The 18,189-nt window shown below is 37.2% G+C and overlaps 1 protein-coding gene and 1 non-coding gene across 3 annotated transcripts; one reads left to right on the forward strand and one right to left on the reverse strand.

The window, feature by feature from the left end:
- Positions 1–2,170: 2,170 nt before the first annotated feature.
- On the reverse strand, positions 2,171–2,244 carry TRNAF-GAA. Its single transcript has one exon. It is a non-coding gene; the product is annotated as a tRNA-Phe (tRNA).
- A 3,147-nt stretch (positions 2,245–5,391) lies between these two features.
- LOC113310535 (peptide-N(4)-(N-acetyl-beta-glucosaminyl)asparagine amidase-like) lies at positions 5,392–17,427 on the forward strand. Of its 2 annotated transcripts, XM_026559237.1 has the most exons (17): positions 5,392–5,666; positions 5,749–5,802; positions 5,887–6,051; positions 6,136–6,237; positions 6,362–6,448; positions 8,798–8,880; positions 9,700–9,813; positions 11,620–11,674; positions 11,755–11,841; positions 13,569–13,624; positions 13,855–13,914; positions 14,011–14,098; positions 14,310–15,071; positions 15,153–15,213; positions 16,168–16,270; positions 16,804–16,938; positions 17,022–17,427. In XM_026559237.1, exons 1-17 carry the CDS (start codon positions 5,589–5,591, stop codon positions 17,110–17,112), a joined length of 2,181 nt encoding a protein of 726 aa, XP_026415022.1. In that variant the 5' UTR covers positions 5,392–5,588; the 3' UTR covers positions 17,113–17,427. The 2 variants fall into 2 exon arrangements, with proteins under 2 accessions (XP_026415022.1, XP_026415030.1); XM_026559245.1 differs by lacking the exon at positions 5,887–6,051.
- The last annotated feature ends 762 nt before the right edge of the window (positions 17,428–18,189 follow it).

The following is an 18,189-nucleotide window of genomic DNA, read 5'->3' on the forward strand; positions in this document are numbered from 1 at the left end:
TGGTTACATCCCTGTCATGTGGTTAGTTAACTACCTAAAGTCCTTGGATAACCCCTAGCATTGTCTATCTGATTAAAGCATAGGCAATCACAGGTCATTTAGGGTCTAGGTCTCTAACTATGGCTTTGTGAATCCCTTAGATTATGACTAACTCCTAGCATTAATGGTCTGTTTAAAGCACCACTAATCACAAGCCAGTGAACCTTTGGAATGTTACTAACCTAAATGTTTTGAGCTCAACAGGGTCTAACCCAATTGGCTAACCAACAAAGTTCAGTTGACTTCTCACCCTAGTGGTGAATTAGAACTTAACAAACATGATGATCACATGAACATTAACATAACAAGAACATGAACATAACAGTGAAAAATAGAATTGCAAAAAGCATAACATAACAGGACATTGAAATTGAAATTGACCCAATTAGGGGGTATCTCGGCTAACCAAGAACACCCTCTACACATACAACACCTCCTCTTATACCCAAAACTATGAATTAGGGTTCCATATGTTCTTCCCCAAAAAATCCCTAAAACAGTAAAATTAGGGTTACAAAATTTTTACCTAATTTCTCTGATAACTGCTCCTTTCTTCGATCCATGCTTGTACTTCGCCTCCTGCTCCCTGTTCCGCTGTCAATTGCCGTGTCTAGCTTGAATTGCTTCATCAACTCCACACCCTAGGGTTCAGTGGCGTGAGTGTGGGTTTGATGAAATAATTTTGGCTAGGTGAATAGGTTTTGCAGTATGGGATGATGGGTTTTGTGTAGGTGATAGCCATGATGGCTTTTTGGAAGATGTGTGGTGGTGGTTGAGGCAGAGGCAGGCGGAGCTGGTGGCGGACATGGTTTCTGCAGAGGGAATGGGGAAGGAGATGGGGTGAGCTCGATGGTTTGGCAGAGAAGGCGTGTTTGGTTAGCTGGTATAGGTTCGGTCGCTAGGGTGTGAGGCGGGCGTATCGAGTTTGATGTTCTGCGATGCTGAGTCACTGGATGCGAAGCTGGTAGGTAGATCGGACGGTGATGTGAAGTGAAGCTTGTAGCGACCGTCAGATTATATGATACAACAAAATCAACGATGCCAGATGGAGTTAGGTGTTGTAGTGTTACGCGGAGATATCAAGCTTTGATGCACAGCAAGGGAGCGACCGTTGGATTCAACTACCATCTAATCTGAAGGCTTGGAATTTCAGCGTTGTGGTGCTTGGCAGAGACTTCAGATTTTGATGCTCTATGCAGGAGCGACCGTCGGATGCTTCTGAGAACTGATCTGATGGCTGAGAACGGAGGCGCTTTTGTGTGTAGAAAATGAGGTTGTGCGCACCATTCTTCGCGGCTTCCTTGCGTAATTTCTCCCGGCTTTTCACTACTTTTCTGCTCTTTTCGCTCCGCGACTCATCCGAACTTTATTTATTACCTAAAAATGCAAAATTAATTAATAAAAATATTTATTCTTGAAAACAATGAAAATACAGAATATGGGATAAAATGTAGAATTAATGCACAAAAGATGAGTTAAAATGCCAACAAAAAGGGATAAATATATACAATATTTGGCACTCATCAGTAGTGCTAGTATTTGTTGGTGTATTTGGTGTTGGTTGCTAGTAGTGGTAGTTGATGGTGGATATGGTGGTGGAGGTTGGTGATGATAGTGCTGGTATATATTGATGGTGGACATGGTGGTGGTGGTGGTTGGTGATGGCAGTGGTGGTGGTTGGTGATGGTAGTAGTAGATATTGATACAAAAACCCCAAAATTTATATTATTTATGGTTTTTGTGTTACTTTTTTTTTGTTGGGTTTTTTGTGGATGGATAATGACACCTTTGGGTTATAACTCACGGCCCGGTAGCAGTAGTCAATAAGGTCGTTTTTGGTAGCCCTAATATCCTAACATAGGTTGGGTTATCCCTTAAATAACTGTATATTGTGTTTGTGTGGGTGCTTATTCCATGTCAAGATAAAGATAGTGTATCCTACCTAAATTTTAGGAGGCTAAAAAGGTGGGGTTTTGGAATTCCATGTAAAACCTGGAATACCTTAATCATTTCCTGGGTTAGACGGTTACTTTTATAACTAATTTTTTATTTAAATATTTTGTATGCTCAAAACTAGATAATTACTTTATTTGCTACACCTCGTCTCTCACCCTGCAGGAACTTGAGGAAATCCGTAGAAGTGGATTTGAACCACTGACACAAGGATTTTCAGTCCTTTGCTCTAACCAGCTGAGCTACCCAAGCCATTTTCTTTCCTAAAGTTTTCTTCGGACGCTTTACAAGGAGTAGCTTGCTCTTTTTCCGTTCAACCGAAGGAAATGAGATTTGAACCCATGATACAATAATCTTGTACGTTGATTTAGCAAACCAATGCCTTAAGCCACTCAGCCATCCCTCCAAGTTTTGTTGATCGGAATTGGATTGCCAGGTTGGATGCTCTCTCAGTTCAAGTTCAGTACTCTTAAGATAAAACGACCCACTATAGGGAATTCTACCTGCTCTCTCAGTTCAAGTGCTCTTAAGATAAAGCATTTCTTTCTATACGAGTTTCTTCCCGCTACGAACTAGATACAAAACAGATGCGATCCAGTAGATACAACTTCGAGCTATAGCTTGCATTGGAGAGGCCTTCTAAATGAAGAGAAAGAGTTCAGCTTTCTGGCGAGTCAATCCGGAGTAAAAGGATTCGAACCTTTGCATGTCGGTATCAAAACCGGTGCCTTTCCACTTGGATATACTCCAAGTTAAGGTTTGAATTCCATGAATCTTTCGGGGTCGTGGAACTGGATTGTGAGACTCTTATATTATATGACATTACTTCTATGGGCTATCTATCTATGTAATTATTATCCATTCATGTAATTTCCAATATAGAACTTGAAGACGGCCGCTCGCCGCTCTTTATCTCTCTCTAGAAGTCACAATGTATGAGAAGAGAGTGATCCTGACTTCTTTCTGTTTCCGCTCCTACTCTTCTATATCAGGATTTTCCATATTCCATTCTTCGTGACAAACAAGTAAGTAAACAACCTGACCGGAGCTAGTTCTTTGGATCATCTGGTAACTTTCAGTTAGTTAGAGTCATTATATAAACAAATAGAACACAAGCTCTACCGTCCACTTTTGTCTCTCGGTAGAGTATAACTTTCTTGCCCGTAGAGGTACTGAAAGTACTCGAAGCATATGGACCTAGCCCACCTAATCTAACAGAAGACCATGATCCACTTTGTCTTTACCCATCTCCTTGAGAGACAGATTCCATTAAACCAACTGTGAATACGCCTTTACTAGATCACATGCTTCAATTAAATCAACTGCGAGCCGTCATTCAGATCGAGAGAACTTATAATCATTTTGACCAGTGCTAGTTCCCCTGCTCTATCACACCCAACTGTGACTTGAATTCTTCTATGTATAGCTTTCAGTTAGCTATAGAAACTATATAAAAAAAATAGAGCAAGCGAATAGAGACAATTTCCTTCTTGAACTCATTTTCCTTTGTTGACTTCTTTCATTATTCAAACCCATCTCCAACTGAGACCACTCGACCGATCTCAGCACTTGAAAGTGTCAAAGTTGGTGATTCTGCTGGGGCATGAGCTTCTCTGGGAGAAAATACCTTAATTCATTGAATATAGTATGGGGAGATATCTAATGGACTAATGGACTAAGAAGGAGATATATAAACAAATAGATCAGGCGCAAGGATGCTTACTAACTTTCTTATCTGGGCAACATTAAGAGCTAGACCTCGCTCAAGATATATAGGGTGTATGCTACATAGAAACCTTTTTTTTGAGATCAGTGCCCGTGAAATTCTATGTTATATAAACACTTTAGGTACAAAGAAAGTCACTTACTTATAGTTGCTTTCTCTCCGCTCCTCTTCCATTCAGTCGAGTCTCTTCCTTTCCGAACAAGAAAGTAGCTTTCATTCTCCTTCTTTTATAAAAGATAGTTCCTTCGGACCTCACTCTAGCAAGTAAGCAATTAAACTACTTTTTTTCGACGCTCAATTTAACTTCTGGCATGAGAACTTGAGATGAAGTAACAACACTTGAGATGGAGTAACAACTATACCTATATATGCAATTAATGAATAAGGCAGACGAATGCCCTGCTCGAGATATCCTTTGACTATCTTTCTAACCCACTTAGAGCAGTCGAAATTGAATCAAGAATCGAGTTTACTCTACAGCAGATGAGATAAGAAAAGTCTTTTATTTTGAGCTCTTTTTATAGCTTAGCAACAACGGTTAAAAGATACTATTGAGAGCCCCTCTTCATGGTCATGCTTGTGAAAAAGAGGAAAATCGCGAACATTCCACCGATCAATCAAAAGTTCTGCTAGATTCTTAGTAGCACTACCTTCTTCTTTACTTTATTTATGTTTTAGTCTCCTTTCTACTTCATTTAGTTTTTAGTCTCCTTAATTGCAGGAAGTTCTCCAAAAGTATGAAAGGCTGGAGACTTTGGACCATCCATTCCAGTGTGGTTGAATTCTCTTTAACAGGTCAATTTAGTTCACTTGGAGCAGTTTTTTTGTCACTGCTTAAAGTGATTGCGACGACCACGAAGAAACAACAAATCCCAACTACGGATATATATAAGAGCCAGAACTGTTAATGGCATTCCATCCAGTATAAGCATCTGGATAATCTGGAATACGACGTGGCATATCTGAAAGATCTAAGACATGCATTGGAAAGAAGGTCGAATTAACCCCGAAAGAAGTGATCCGAAAATGGATTTTGCCTAAAGTTTCAGGATAGGTCCGCCTAGAGATTTTTCCAACCCAATAATAGAATCCAGCAATAAAGCAAAAACGGCTCCCATAGACAGTACATAGTGGAAATGTGCAACGGCATAATAAGTATCATGTAGAGCGATGTCTAGCCCCGACTGCACATACAAAATATATGGAGTATATGGTTTAGTTTTTTATTTCTTTTTCAATTAATTAATTTAGCTTGTATACAAGTCTTTTGACAAACAACATACTCCCTCCGTTCCTAAATAATAGGCTGGTTTCTAAAAATAGATATTTCAAAAAAATAGGCTTGTTTTCTAATTGGGAAAGTCAAATGTTACTTTAGTTTTCTGGGACCACTTTTCTCTTAACTTCTTTTGATGACAAGTGTCATGTGGACCATTTCACTTTACTTCTTTCGTTGAAAAGTGTCATGAAGACCATTTCACTTCATTTCTTTTATTGACAAGTGTCATGAGGACCACTTTCATTGATTAGTTTTCTTAATTTTCTTATTTTCTCTAAAAACAAAACCAGTCTATTAATTATTAATTAGAAACGGAGGGAGTAATACTCTAACCCACAATCCCACAATGGAAAACAAACATCATTTAATAGTCTTGGATAGACCAAGGAATTCTCTAACCTGGACAATGTATTTCGTACCCAAGCTGCCAAACAGATCCTAAATATTCGTAGGGAAAGTTGATGGAATGAGCAGATCTGTGTTGCATCACGAGAATTACACCAGAACAGATACCTGCGAGTTTCCAAAAAATTCAGGCGTTCTCACTCTCCTTTCTTGTTCAGATTATTTTGTGAAAGAACGAAAGAAAAAATGGTTGCTCGGAAGTTCCTCCTTCACCATAATCAATCTCTCTTCGACCTCCATTACGATACTGAAGATGGCCTCGAAGTCTCTCTCTCTTAATTTCTCTGTTTATTTTCTCTAAATTCTCTCTCACTATCTGACATGAAATCCTCTCTCTTCTTTGCAGGTTTTAAAATTCCAGATTTTCTCACTAACTTCAGTTCCACCTGATGATCAAAAGGTTTCCTTATTACTTTCTTGGTTAAAATTCTGTGTATTTGATCAGATTATTTGATTTATTTTTCTATTGTTAATCGTATTCAAGATAATTGGAGGAGAGGATCGTGTTATAACTCAAGACTCAGATCTCAATTCAGTTTGTGAAAAGTTACAGTTAGTAACAGTCAATAGCGACGAAGAAAACGTCAAACAAGATGGAAGTTCTTCGTCTATATCGAATTCTGATGAAGAATTGGCTCGGATGTTGCAGGTAAGTAATTAGCATGAGGGTTTCGGAAGGAAGTATAAGGAGAAAAACCATATGGTGAATTTTCGTTTTTTTTTCTTCTCCCAGGCGGAGGAAGAGGCGCTTTTCTTTCAGCAGTTCAGAGCCAACGATAACAGTAGGCAGCAGTTCGAGGATAGAGTTAGACCTTACGTTACACAGGCTCTCATGGTAATTACTTTCATTTTGTTGTTTTTAGTAATAGGATTTAAGAAATGTGGTTCTTTTGATTTTATGTTTTAATACACTGAAAATTGGTTTTAATTTTCATTTGGACAACTTCTTTGATGATAAGTATGAAGACCCAACACGCCAGCAAGCGGCTAGGAAGATGGTTCCAGTGGATGAACTAGAGGAGAAAGCACTGGTATCTTTAGCCAAGGTACCATCCCACATTTTTCATTCTCAACATTGTTTTGATTTTCTGTAGTTCTTTACCTTTTTTTTTATTTTTATTTTCTAGTAGTAGATTACTCCATCTGATCCATACAAAAAAAAAAGTCCTCAGAATGTATTCGGTTTTGTTATACTATACATCCATAGACCGATACAGTAAGATTTATTCAACATATTAGATCAAATAGTCAGTAACAGTTGACAGGAGAGGAGTTGATATTCATACGTTGGTGTGTTTCATGATTGCATTTCTAGGGTTTTTGGCCCACATCTGGGACTAAGAAATTGCTTGCTGCAGAATTTATTAAGGTTGCTAAACTCTGAACTCGTTATTTAAAAATTTTGCCGGTTATTCACAGTTGCAGTGATTTAAAGTCTATGCTCCTACCAAACGTACTTGATATATGTGATATATTCCTAACATCAAAATACTATATGTGTATGCAACTAGGAAATTCACCTTTTCTTTTCTTTAGCTAAGTAGGAAATTCACCTTTTCTTATCGTACGAACTCTGACCTGGTTAGCCTATCTGGAATCTCTGTGTGTACCCAATCAGTTATTGGGTGGACATAAGGTATATAAGTTTTCATGTTCTTTGGTTTTCACCTGATTGAATATATGACTAATCTTTTCGTTAAAATTTATATAATTGTGTTGTCTTAAAACCTTTTCTTTCATATTAATCCAATCTAGAGAACATTAGCATTTGAGGAGCCCTTCTTACTTCAAAGGCATTTCTTTTATCTTTTTCGATGTCTATTAGTGGATGTAAAGTTAACAAACGCTCAGCAGACTAGGGCCGCAATCTTGGTGCTGGAGTAGAAAGTCCAGTGAAGGGCATACTGAGGATTAAAGAGCTTGGTGAGGGAGGTGATCCAGTGCCTAGCTTACACTAAGGCAGCTGCTATTTAAGGGTTATTACACTCTGAATGCATGGGAGCATTGAGCAAAGAGAAAGTTGACAAGTCAGAACTTCCTTAGGATGTAGGATGGAATTGTTGGCATGCGAAACAGTCTCTTGTCTCTTTGTCAAGTCATGCTCATGTGCTTAGTTCACATGGAATAAAGCCTAAAAGTCCCTTAAGACACCTGAGATCTTTTCCGATTCTGGTTAATGAAAGGAAAAAATCTACTTAGATTCCGTTATGGATGATTCATGTCGTAACAGATTCGTTGCATTTGTTATTTAACTATTACGATGTGACCAAATAAGTTAGGGAACAAAGAAAATCTGTATTGGTTGTTCCTGTTTTTGTAGCTTGCTTCCGGATTAATTATAATATGAAAAGAGATGTTCCTTACCTCAGCTGAAATAATCAAGTCATACTGTGCATCCTGCTTCCAGCGTAAACAACTGGCACATCACATTTTCCTTTTTTTTTTTTTTAAATTGATACAGAAATTTTTAGCATAAAAAGAAAAGAAAAACAAAATAGGGAAGGAGGGCATAGACCTTATCTTAAAACAATAATAAGAATGAGAATCCTGGAATTACCCAATTGCATTCTTTGAAAAGCTAGGAATTTCCTGAATACAGAGACCTATATCTTGGAATGGAACCTTTTACGAGTGAGAAAACCAAATTTCGGAACAGACTCAAATCCCATGTATTGTTGAATGGCTTGAAGTAAAAAAAATTTAGTATGTACTGATGTTGTTAGATTTTAAGAACCATCTATCGTAGTCGCTTGTTACATATTCTAACTGAAGCATAGTAAAAGTTGATACTTACTCTGGATAAGTGTTCAAGTCACATGGACAGAGCGAGTTGATTTTTTTACCATGCCCATGATACACTTGCGGGTTACCTCTATCATGGTCACTTGTTTACATATTCTAACTCAAGCATCATAAAAGTTGATACTTAGTCTGGATAAGTGTTCAAGTCACATGGACAGATTGAGTTGATTTTTTACCATGCCCATGATACACTTACTGCTTACCTCCATCTTGTTTTGGAAGACATGAGTGATGGGGAGCAGTCTGTAACTTTACGTCTTTCGTGTTGTGCATTAATTGTTGCCAGATTGTAGTTTGATTAATATTCTTATATCGTTATACAACACCATTGACAGTATTTCCTGTCAAAACAAAAGTTACTATGTATTATCTGTGTTGAAAACTTTAACTTTTTCAAATGTTATCTTTATATATGTTGTTGCCGCGTCTCCTAGTGCTTATACACAATGGGTATTTTCGTGTAAGTAATCCACCAGTCTAGCATAAACTATTTTTATAAATTGATTTGCTTTGATTGTCATTATTTCTCGAATGGTCACTCTTCAAGGTTAGCCCGTTTAGTAAATCTTCTAAATGCTGTGGTATGTTTTTAGGAGGGGAATTTCAAACCTTCAAAAGCTGAACAAGATCATGCGTTCCTGCTGCAGTTACTGTTCTGGTTCAAACAATCATTCAGGTTCTGCTCCTTTTGTTCTTCTTCCTAATCATTTTGTTTTAAACCTTGATTGGTAAACAGGTACTTATTTTTATCCAGAATAAAATAAAATAAAATGTCACAGGTTACAAAACATTTCCCAGTAGAAAGACCATTAGAGCTAGACAACTCTTCTCTATTCGGATAGCTATCTTCTTATAATTTTTTCTCACATTATCACTGCTAATGTCTAGGAGGTTATTGTCACACTTGCATCAAATGTAAATATGACTAATTTTCTTTTTTTCTTTTGCTAAGTTACCAGTTACCACTGCCACTAAGAGTTATAAGCAAGCTAGGAAGCAAAGTCCTACTCCATTGGTTCTTTACCGATGGATAACCCTTACTGAATTGCAAACTCTTTAATTAGGGAAAGATGAAACACTGGTCCGTTTTGGCAATGTTCTCACAGAGCATCACGAAAACAAAAAAGCCAAGACTCTTGAACACATACTCATAAAAACTATATCACTTTACTAGAGTTTACTTCTAAGAGTACAGACAAAGTTTGTCTAAAATTCTTTTATCCTATGTGCTCAATATGATCAAAATTAACATAATTATCGCAAGGTATAATCTAAACTGTGTTACTGGAAAAGGGAAAGCAGTATGTATGTATCTCGATTATATACTTCAATAACGTGGAATAGTAGAAACACCTATTACACCAATTTGTGTTGGGCTAACTTTATGGATGTAGTTTACTTCGTGTACTTTCCACCATGATTTATTTATTGCCTGGTGAATCTTTCCAAATTTTGCGGTTTGTTAGTTTATGGCACTTTTACGTTTCAATTGTAGGTGGGTTAATGCACCACCATGTGATGGTTGTGGTAGTGGAACTATTAATTGTGGTATGACCAACGGACTGCCTTCCGAGATCCAATACGGAGGTTCTCGAGTTGAGCTTTATAGGTAAGATGGAAATTTTACTTATTTTCATTTTTATTGTGCTCAATTTTGGACTAAAATTTCTCTGTTTGCCGTCATGCTAATTACACGCATCCTCTTTAAAGATTTGCTCCCTATTTTTTATTCTGTTTATTCCATGAGAGCTGTGAAGTGTGAATGCATCAAAGAGTAGCAAAGTCAATGAGAACTCTGCATAGTACCTGGTTGTTTAGGTCAGGGCCGTCAGGCTTTGCTTATCTTCTTTTTCTACTTCATGGAAGCTTCCCAACTTTTTTTGTGAATTAAGTACTGCTTCAAATATCCTTATGGCTCACCAATCGGGAATAGGAAAACAGATCGTTCACGGATCCTGAGTTAAGCTCTTCAAATTGTCTATCCTGAATAATCCTGCCCCGATCCAAAATATAAAGCAAACTGAGTCATGTTAGAGTTTTTACGTATTTTGCCTACAATTTAATTTGTGTCGCCATTATGAAGGTAGAGTTAGAGGTAGAGACGTAGAGTTGACCTAACTCTTTGAAACGTCATAAAGAGGAAAGAGCAACTGCTCCGAAAGCGGACCTCCCAGCAGCTGCCTTCCTTGGCACATCTACTGTTTGAGCGTCAGACACATTGTTTTTACTTCTCTGAGTGAGCATAACACGCCTCAAATATGGGAGTAATTATCTATCAAACAGTAAGGGAATCGTTTGCCAAAACCATTTTTTTGAGTGCTCTGATGGTTAGAGGTGGTCGCAACATATTTTTCCTTTATCATTTAATGTGTTTGGCATGCACGAGTATTTGTTTGGAGGTTGATTGGTGGCCACCACTATCTGACCAATCAGATCAGCTTACATGGCATACACGTGCCAAAACTAATCGGCACCTTTCTTTTCCTTTCCTCTGTTTTCTTCTTCCTGCCTTCTTGTGACAGTCCCACCTCGACATCTCTTCCCTCCCTCATGGGAATGGAAAGAGTGCCAAATGTTTTTGAGTGGTCTGTCATATCTAAGTTTCGTTTCTAAACAAGGCAGTTAGGGCCAGTCAACTGACTTTCTTTCCTGTTGAAATAACTCTTATTATTATGATACCCTGTTGTTGCGATAAATATTGAATTCCCAACCTGATTGGCGCTGTAAGTTTACCTTCATCAGGATAATCCCATTCAACAGAATTAACTTACCTGGGATCTCACGCCATTTCGATTTCGTTTGCCCTCTGATTTATGACAACTTACTGATCCAACTGCATGACAAGTATTTGCTCGGGCATGTAGCTTGGCATAGATGAGGCCACTCACTGAGAGATCATAACAGACACAATCATGTATTCCTACTGGGCCCTGGGAGAAGGTAATTAAGGTGACTATCAAAGTGAATTAAATTACAAAGGAGCCATGGAAAACCAGGACTTCGTTTTTTCCTTACAGACGGTTTCTATTTAATCCAAGTAAAGACATCCATGCACACATTCACATAGAAAGACATGCCAAATCATGCCTATTTTAATATGGTCTTTTGGTTCCATGAGCCACATTCAGATCAGTAGACAATATGTTTGAAGTATGAGAGTCCACAAATGTTTTCATTTTGATCAAGTTTTTTGTTAAGCTTGATTGTAGTTCTAAATATATTAGTAGTCATCCATCCAAATTACACACAATTGATGGAGTTCCTTCTTATATGTTGGTCTATATATATTTTTGTTTTATTCCTTCACCCTAACTATTGTCCATCTATTATGTCAAACCGTTACCGTTCATCCTTATACTACCACTACTGTCTATTATGTCAAACCCTTACCGTTCATCCTTACAACTACCACCAGGTGCAGCAGTTGTTCAAGAGTTACTCGTTTTCCTAGGTACAATGATCCGCTGAAGGTATGTTGTTTCTCTATTTGCTAGAGCTGTTTTTCCTCTTGTTTTTTCATTGATTACATGGTTTTGCTATCTTCCTGTAGCTTGTTGAAACAAGGAGAGGACGTTGTGGAGAATGGGCTAATTGCTTTACGCTTTACTGCCGAGCGTTTGGTTACGATACTCGTCTGGTTAGTCTATTACTAGAAAGTGCATTCTTGAAGTGTGTTCACTTCTTATCAGTTTTATTTTTTTATTTTTTTTATTTTTTATTTTTTTTTTGCATTTAATCATGGCCTTCGAGTCGTGATATCAGGCCTAGTGTGACTTTATAATTATTCATGCATCATATCAATATGTGACCTGTTTTATGGTATGTGTGATTCGTGAGAGTGCTGATGGACTTGAAACTATGGTTGCATCGCATGACGCAGATTCTTAAATTGTTAACTTAATGTTAGAGTGATTGCAGTTTCTATGTGGGTCCCTTATAAGGAGGCTAAGGGCCGTGAGTCTTCGCAGTTCTATTAGTACTTTGAATATTGGTCGACTTTCAGTCTTTTATGCTAAAGATATTATGGATCTGCAAGTGAAAAACTCTAGCATTGATTCCCGCAAACATGGGAGAGTTTCTATCTTTATTTTGTATTATTCGAGAATATTCACAGTTCACAGGATAACAGTTGCAGACTACACAGTGAATAACATGTTGGCCTTGTTACTTAGTCCACATGTTAATAATTTCCTTTCTTTTGCTTATTGTAAATACAAGTAAGCATGGTTGCTTTTGCTCATTGTGTGGATTATTCATCAGACGCCAAGTGCAGGCTGTACACCATATAAGACGCATTCCATTGTAAAATAGTCCACATGGTAATCATAAGCATTTATTGTTGTTTCCTTGCTAATAAGAAACCTCAGAAGTCATGGAACTGATACTATTATATTCTTGATATGGCCGTGTTACTGATGGGTAGCTCGGCTAGGAAGTGAAGAAAAAGAAAAGTAGGAGAGAAATCAAATCCTGGACACTTCTTAAAACCTATATCGAGGAGTGGATTTGCTTACAAATCATAGTTTTTCACAAGTATTGCTGAGCGTCTGGCGCGCAAGATCTAACTGATGTTTTTCTTGTTGAGGATGATCCTAGCAGGATGTGGATCCCTTTGACCTTTTCAACTGCCAAGTTTCCAACCGCACACCCGAAGTTCGTTGATCTTGAAGATCATCAAGAAAGAATTAGATATTTAGAGCGAGAGTTAGACACAGGCTATTTACATGGTTTGGCATAGAAAGACCTATGTCCACAGTTGTGATTTTTGGCTCTGTATTCAACTATGATGCTGGTGATTACAAGCTGAGTCTAGAGAAGAGACTCTGGCATACTAGACAAAATCAGATATCGCTCAAGGGTTAATTACATTTCTACCATTCATGGTACACACAGTTTTACTATCTGAAGTTGCATTCTTAATGTCGTGTCCATTAATGTTTTAGTATCCCAGTTTGCCGCTTTCTTGAAGTTTTAGTGAAAATTATTACATACTTGGTTGCCATTTAGGGTTTTCTTCAGGGGGTTTCCTGATTATACTTCCGCAGATCTTGGGATAAGCATTTGTACTGATTTAATGCTGAATACAGTTTCCTAAAGGACATGGCTAAACAAATTTCCTTTGATGAGCTTCATATTTGAATATAACATCTCTCTGAGAGACAATACATTACACTAACACCAATGTATTAGTGGGGCTTTATAGTTTGTTTGAGCTATTTGATATAGTAGGTAACTTGGGTATGCTTCTTCTTTGCTTTATGTCAATTTATTTATGTAAATAGAAAGGCGCCAACCACTTTAGGGTGTTGGGGCTGAAATGCGAAATATCTTTGGGTACTTACTGTGACTGGTGCTTCATTATAGATCTTGGATTTCACAGATCATGTCTGGACGGAGTGCTTTTCGCATAGCCTTGGAAGGTAAATTCTCTTCACAATTCTGCTCCTCCGATTCGAAGTTAATTGGTTTCATCTAAGAACACTGCATTTTGAACAAGGAAGTGTATAGATGTTAATAAATCATATGGATTAACCATAAAATCTGTTTTTAATATTCATATTTATAAAAATAAATAAGGAAAAGGGTCATAAGACTCGTACCTTATTCCATCAACATCATAATTCTTAAGGATTTTGCTTAACTTATACAGATGGATGCACCTTGATCCCTGTGAAGGGGTCTATGACAAACCGTTGCTATACGAGAAGGGGTACTTTCTCTTAACAACACTTTTTCGCGAAGTCTAGAGTTTAAAATATTTTCCACTTATAAATTTCAAATTGGTGCATCAAATGTTTTGTTGAAGTTGGAACAAGAATTTGAGTTATGTAATAGCTTTTGACCAAAATGGAGTGCATGATGTCACTAAACGTTACACAAGGAAGTGGCATGAGGTAATCACTAGTCATATTATTTTAGCAACTTTATGTGCGTGCACTGTTCTTTTTCTTTCTTACGTTGACTGTTTCCTTTTTCTTGTCTTCTGTTTCCTTTTCGAGTCATTTCTTTTCTTCTTTTTTTCTTGTCATGTCATTTCTTTTCTTTTCTTTTCTTATCTCTCTTAGCAACTTTTCATTAGACTGAGAAGAAAATTTTCACGTACAGGTTTTGACTCGTCGTATTATTACCACAGAAGAAATTGTCTCTGATGTTCTGCATGATATTACAAAAGAACGTAGAAGAGGTCTTACATCTCAAGCACTATCAGTTCTTGAAGATGTAGACAGAAGTGAAGCAGAAAAACTTGAGAGAGATCTTCATTCTCCAGATGGTTCTTCAATGTCACTACCAGGAAGACAAAGTGGAGCCAAAGAATGGCGTATAAGTCGATCTGAAATCAGTTCTGATGATAATGATTCATTGAGTTATTCTTCATGCCCAGTCCGTACATGTGTGGACGACCATGTTAGTAAAACATACAATTCCTTTTCGGTTCTTATCTCTCATATTGTCGACAGTGGTCGTTCGAAGTCGGAAACTCTTGAAACTCTCGAGAAGATTAAAGGTATCCTGGCGGATCTTAGCAATAGCTCATTCAAAATGAGGAAAACTTCCATAAAGTCAGAATCCAGTGTCTTAGAAGTTTTTGGGCCTCCAGTGATGCCAGCTATAGAAAATTTACTTGCCTCTCTTTCCCTGAAGATTGAGTTAAGCACAGATGGAGAACTTTCTATTTGCTTGGCTGGTGATCCTGTCAAAACCTGTCTAGCATTGCCAGTTGCATTGGATGCACTTGATGACATTATTGATAATCTTGGCTATATTCAGAGCCTTGATAAAGGTTCTTTATCTTTACCACTATTGAAGGTCAATCGGATATCATCTGGTTCAGTCCTTGCAAGTGGTGAAGAGTTGCCTTTTGGAATTGTAAGTAGTTTTCCAGGTTGTTATTTATTCAATACGTGCATTAATAAAAACTTACTAGATACGGGATTCCTGATATACCAGGTTACATCTGCATTTGACGGTACTCGCAAAACGAAATGGGAAGAGCCAAATGGTGCAAAAGGTACTATGAACCTCTGGCCCTTGTCCTGCACTATGATGAAATGGCAGAAAGAATAAGTATAATAATGGCAGCTGGGCTAATGATGTTTTCTTTTACGCAAGTATTGTTATGATTCATACGTAAGGTTATCTACCATTGGTGTATTTGAACTTTATTTTATGTTTTTCTTGAACATCTTTTCTTTTGATAGAGGTTTAGAAAGCCTTACTCAATGGATTAGTATGCTATAGAGGTTTGCTCATGCAGGTATTTAATTGAATATGTTCTACTGGTTGAAAGAAAACAGACGAGAAATAAAGCTTGAAAGGATCTACTTAGACTATAAGTTCCTCTAAATTAGGTGCAATGAAATGGACTTTGTTTCCTCAACTTAAAATGTTTTGATCTTAAGGTTAACGAAAACTAATGGCCCTGCAGCTGCAGGGAACACAAAGTTTTATAATAAAGTTCAGTGCGATGTTTTTGATTGACTTCGCGACTGTTTCAAAATTATGATATAAATTCGGAGGTGATTAATGATATACATGTCAAAATGCAATAGGGTCGCTCATCTTGGATGGTTGTTCAGCTATTTCTGGGTTCAGGAAATTTGTCTCTGAGATTATATTAGCATCTTGATTCGTTCTTAACTCATCCGAGCATGATAATTACCTTTTAAAGAGATCAGCAAGCTGTAAACAGGAGACTTGAACTTTTTGACCTCGAGGAATCTCATCCTTTGGAAAGTTGCTACTGCCAACTTAGATAATCAAATCCCCTGGTTTATAGTTTTAAATTCTCTCACTACTACTGTTCTCATCCATGTCAACCAAAATGGAAAGCAAATGGGGAAGAATTGATGGTTAATTTCGTAAATTTTATGGTTTCTCACCGCATGTTTTGATTTTCTGCACTACCTTGGCAGTAATTTGGTCTAAGAATAATGTCTTTTACTGATTTGAGTTCATCATGTAGGTTCTTGGGTTTTGTACAAAGTAGCTGACAGTCAGATGCATGATATTGAGGCTTATGAATTTATGTCAGCCAATGATGCCCCAGAGAGAGATCCAATGGACTGGTAAGACGTTATTGCCTTGTGGTGGATAATCAGATGCATGATATCCGGGTTTATGAATATTATGAAAATAAGTTTACATTACACACTGTTTTGGAACGAAAACAGTGATTGAGTTTCGAATGAGAATTACTAAGAAACTTTTCCAATGCAAGGGCTTACCCGAATTCTCTGTAAAAGAAAGAAAGAGAACACATCAGGATAATATATTGCGTTCACACCTGCTTCATTGCATCATGGTGATAAAGAGAAATGTTACCATTGTATGTAATGATCTTGTTATGGGGCAGTTGCTTATTTTATTTTCTTAGTTTGTTGAATTTTTGCATAGTTATCCGGTTCTTTATTTTTTACAAAAGCTACTCTCCATTGGCTTCTGCATACTAAGGAGATTTTAAAGCATTACGTGAAGTTTGATTCTGTATGTAGCTTAGTTTCTGGAGGGAAAGACAGGAGTTCAGGCGAGCTTTATGGCTCTTTGGTAATTGGAAGCTTTAATTTTCTTTCCGTCCTACTAAAGTGCGTTTCTCTTTCAGGCTTTTTGAAGGAAGTAATGATGGAGGATCCAGCTGGCATGTCTTGGATAAGCAGAACTCACAGTTTTTTGAAAAGCGCTTCTATCGTAGAGCTTTTAAGATTTCTTTAGTGGGTCATCCATCAAATCTATTCAGGTAATTAAGCATCATTTAGCAAGTAGAAAATTCTTATATTTTCTTTACATAGTCCCAGATTTTGAACAGTTTTGAACCGGCAGGTTTAGATTCCTTGCTGTTCGAGATGCTCAAGTAACATCCCGATTGCAAGTTGGTAGCATTGACCTCTATGCAAAATCAAGTAAAGTATGACATCCTGGACACACCCATGGTACTTCAAATTGTTTGTAACAGTGGTGTAGTTTAGCTGTTCATTTTTGTTATAAACATTTCCATTTTCTCAGGCTGTGTGAATAAATACAGGGTATATAATGGTGGCATATTAATCTTATTGAACGTACAAATAATAGAAGGAAAGTAGTGACTTGGGAGAATACACGTTAGTTATTGATTTAGGGAACCCGAGTCCTATCTCTCTCTCTCTGCAAGTCGTTATATAACTACGCTACGTGTACGAGTACATGTAATACGGCTTCAGATTTATAGAGTTTTCCCAGTTTGTAAGACTGAGAACACTGTCTTGTATCCGAATCTATAGTAGTTCTATATTTCTCTCTAAATCGATTTGAAACATTCCCGAATAACATCAATGACACATATCACTGTTCCACACTATTTTCGAATGATAAAACTTGAATCATGATTTTGATTTCGAACAATAAATTGTTCTTAACCGAAATTCATCAAGTATAAACAAATGTTCATTAAGCTAAATCATTATATTTCGAGAACTGATTATCAAGATAAACTTGACTCGAAATTCTTGTATATGCATAATAGTCTAATTAGTTATGCGACATCATCTCAATGATAGAAAAGTGAATATAACTTGAGAAATAGGTGGTTCAGTCTTCATTTACCTTTTGTTGATGAAGTTCTCCAAAATCTTCGGTTGATCTTCACCTTCAAACGATAGAACGCAATGATGACTGTCGTGATCCACTGTTTCTCAACTACATTTTATCCTAGTCCGAGACTTAACTAATTGTAAACTAGAAATCAAGATATAGTTTTGACAACTAAATTTGGCGACAAGCTTGAGATAGCAACACTTGTGAGTTCGACCGAGCAATGCTCTAACAGGCCTCTTTAATGGCAGGTCTACCCATTAAGAAACTCTAACCGGAGGTCCATAGTTTTAAAGAAAATAAGTTTTTGGACCCAAATATTTAATCGCTGGTCCTATACACGTGCGTAACCGATTATGTGTATTTTTCAGAATTCCCAAAATAATCCTCTACTATAACAAAATATAAGTCAGCTTTACTT

This window comes from Papaver somniferum, chromosome 1, assembly GCF_003573695.1.
Source record: "Papaver somniferum cultivar HN1 chromosome 1, ASM357369v1, whole genome shotgun sequence".
Classification (NCBI taxonomy): Eukaryota; Viridiplantae; Streptophyta; class Magnoliopsida; order Ranunculales; family Papaveraceae; genus Papaver; species Papaver somniferum.

Coding starts and splice junctions, on each gene's coding strand:
- LOC113310535 (XM_026559237.1), top strand. CDS start 5,589: ATGGTTGCTCGGAAGTTCCTCCTTCACCATAATCAATCTCTCTTCGAC. Junction 11,675..11,754: donor GGTACAATGATCCGCTGAAG/GTATGTTGTTTC, acceptor ATCTTCCTGTAG/CTTGTTGAAACAAGGAGAGG. Junction 15,214..16,167: donor AGAGCCAAATGGTGCAAAAG/GTACTATGAACC, acceptor TTCATCATGTAG/GTTCTTGGGTTTTGTACAAA.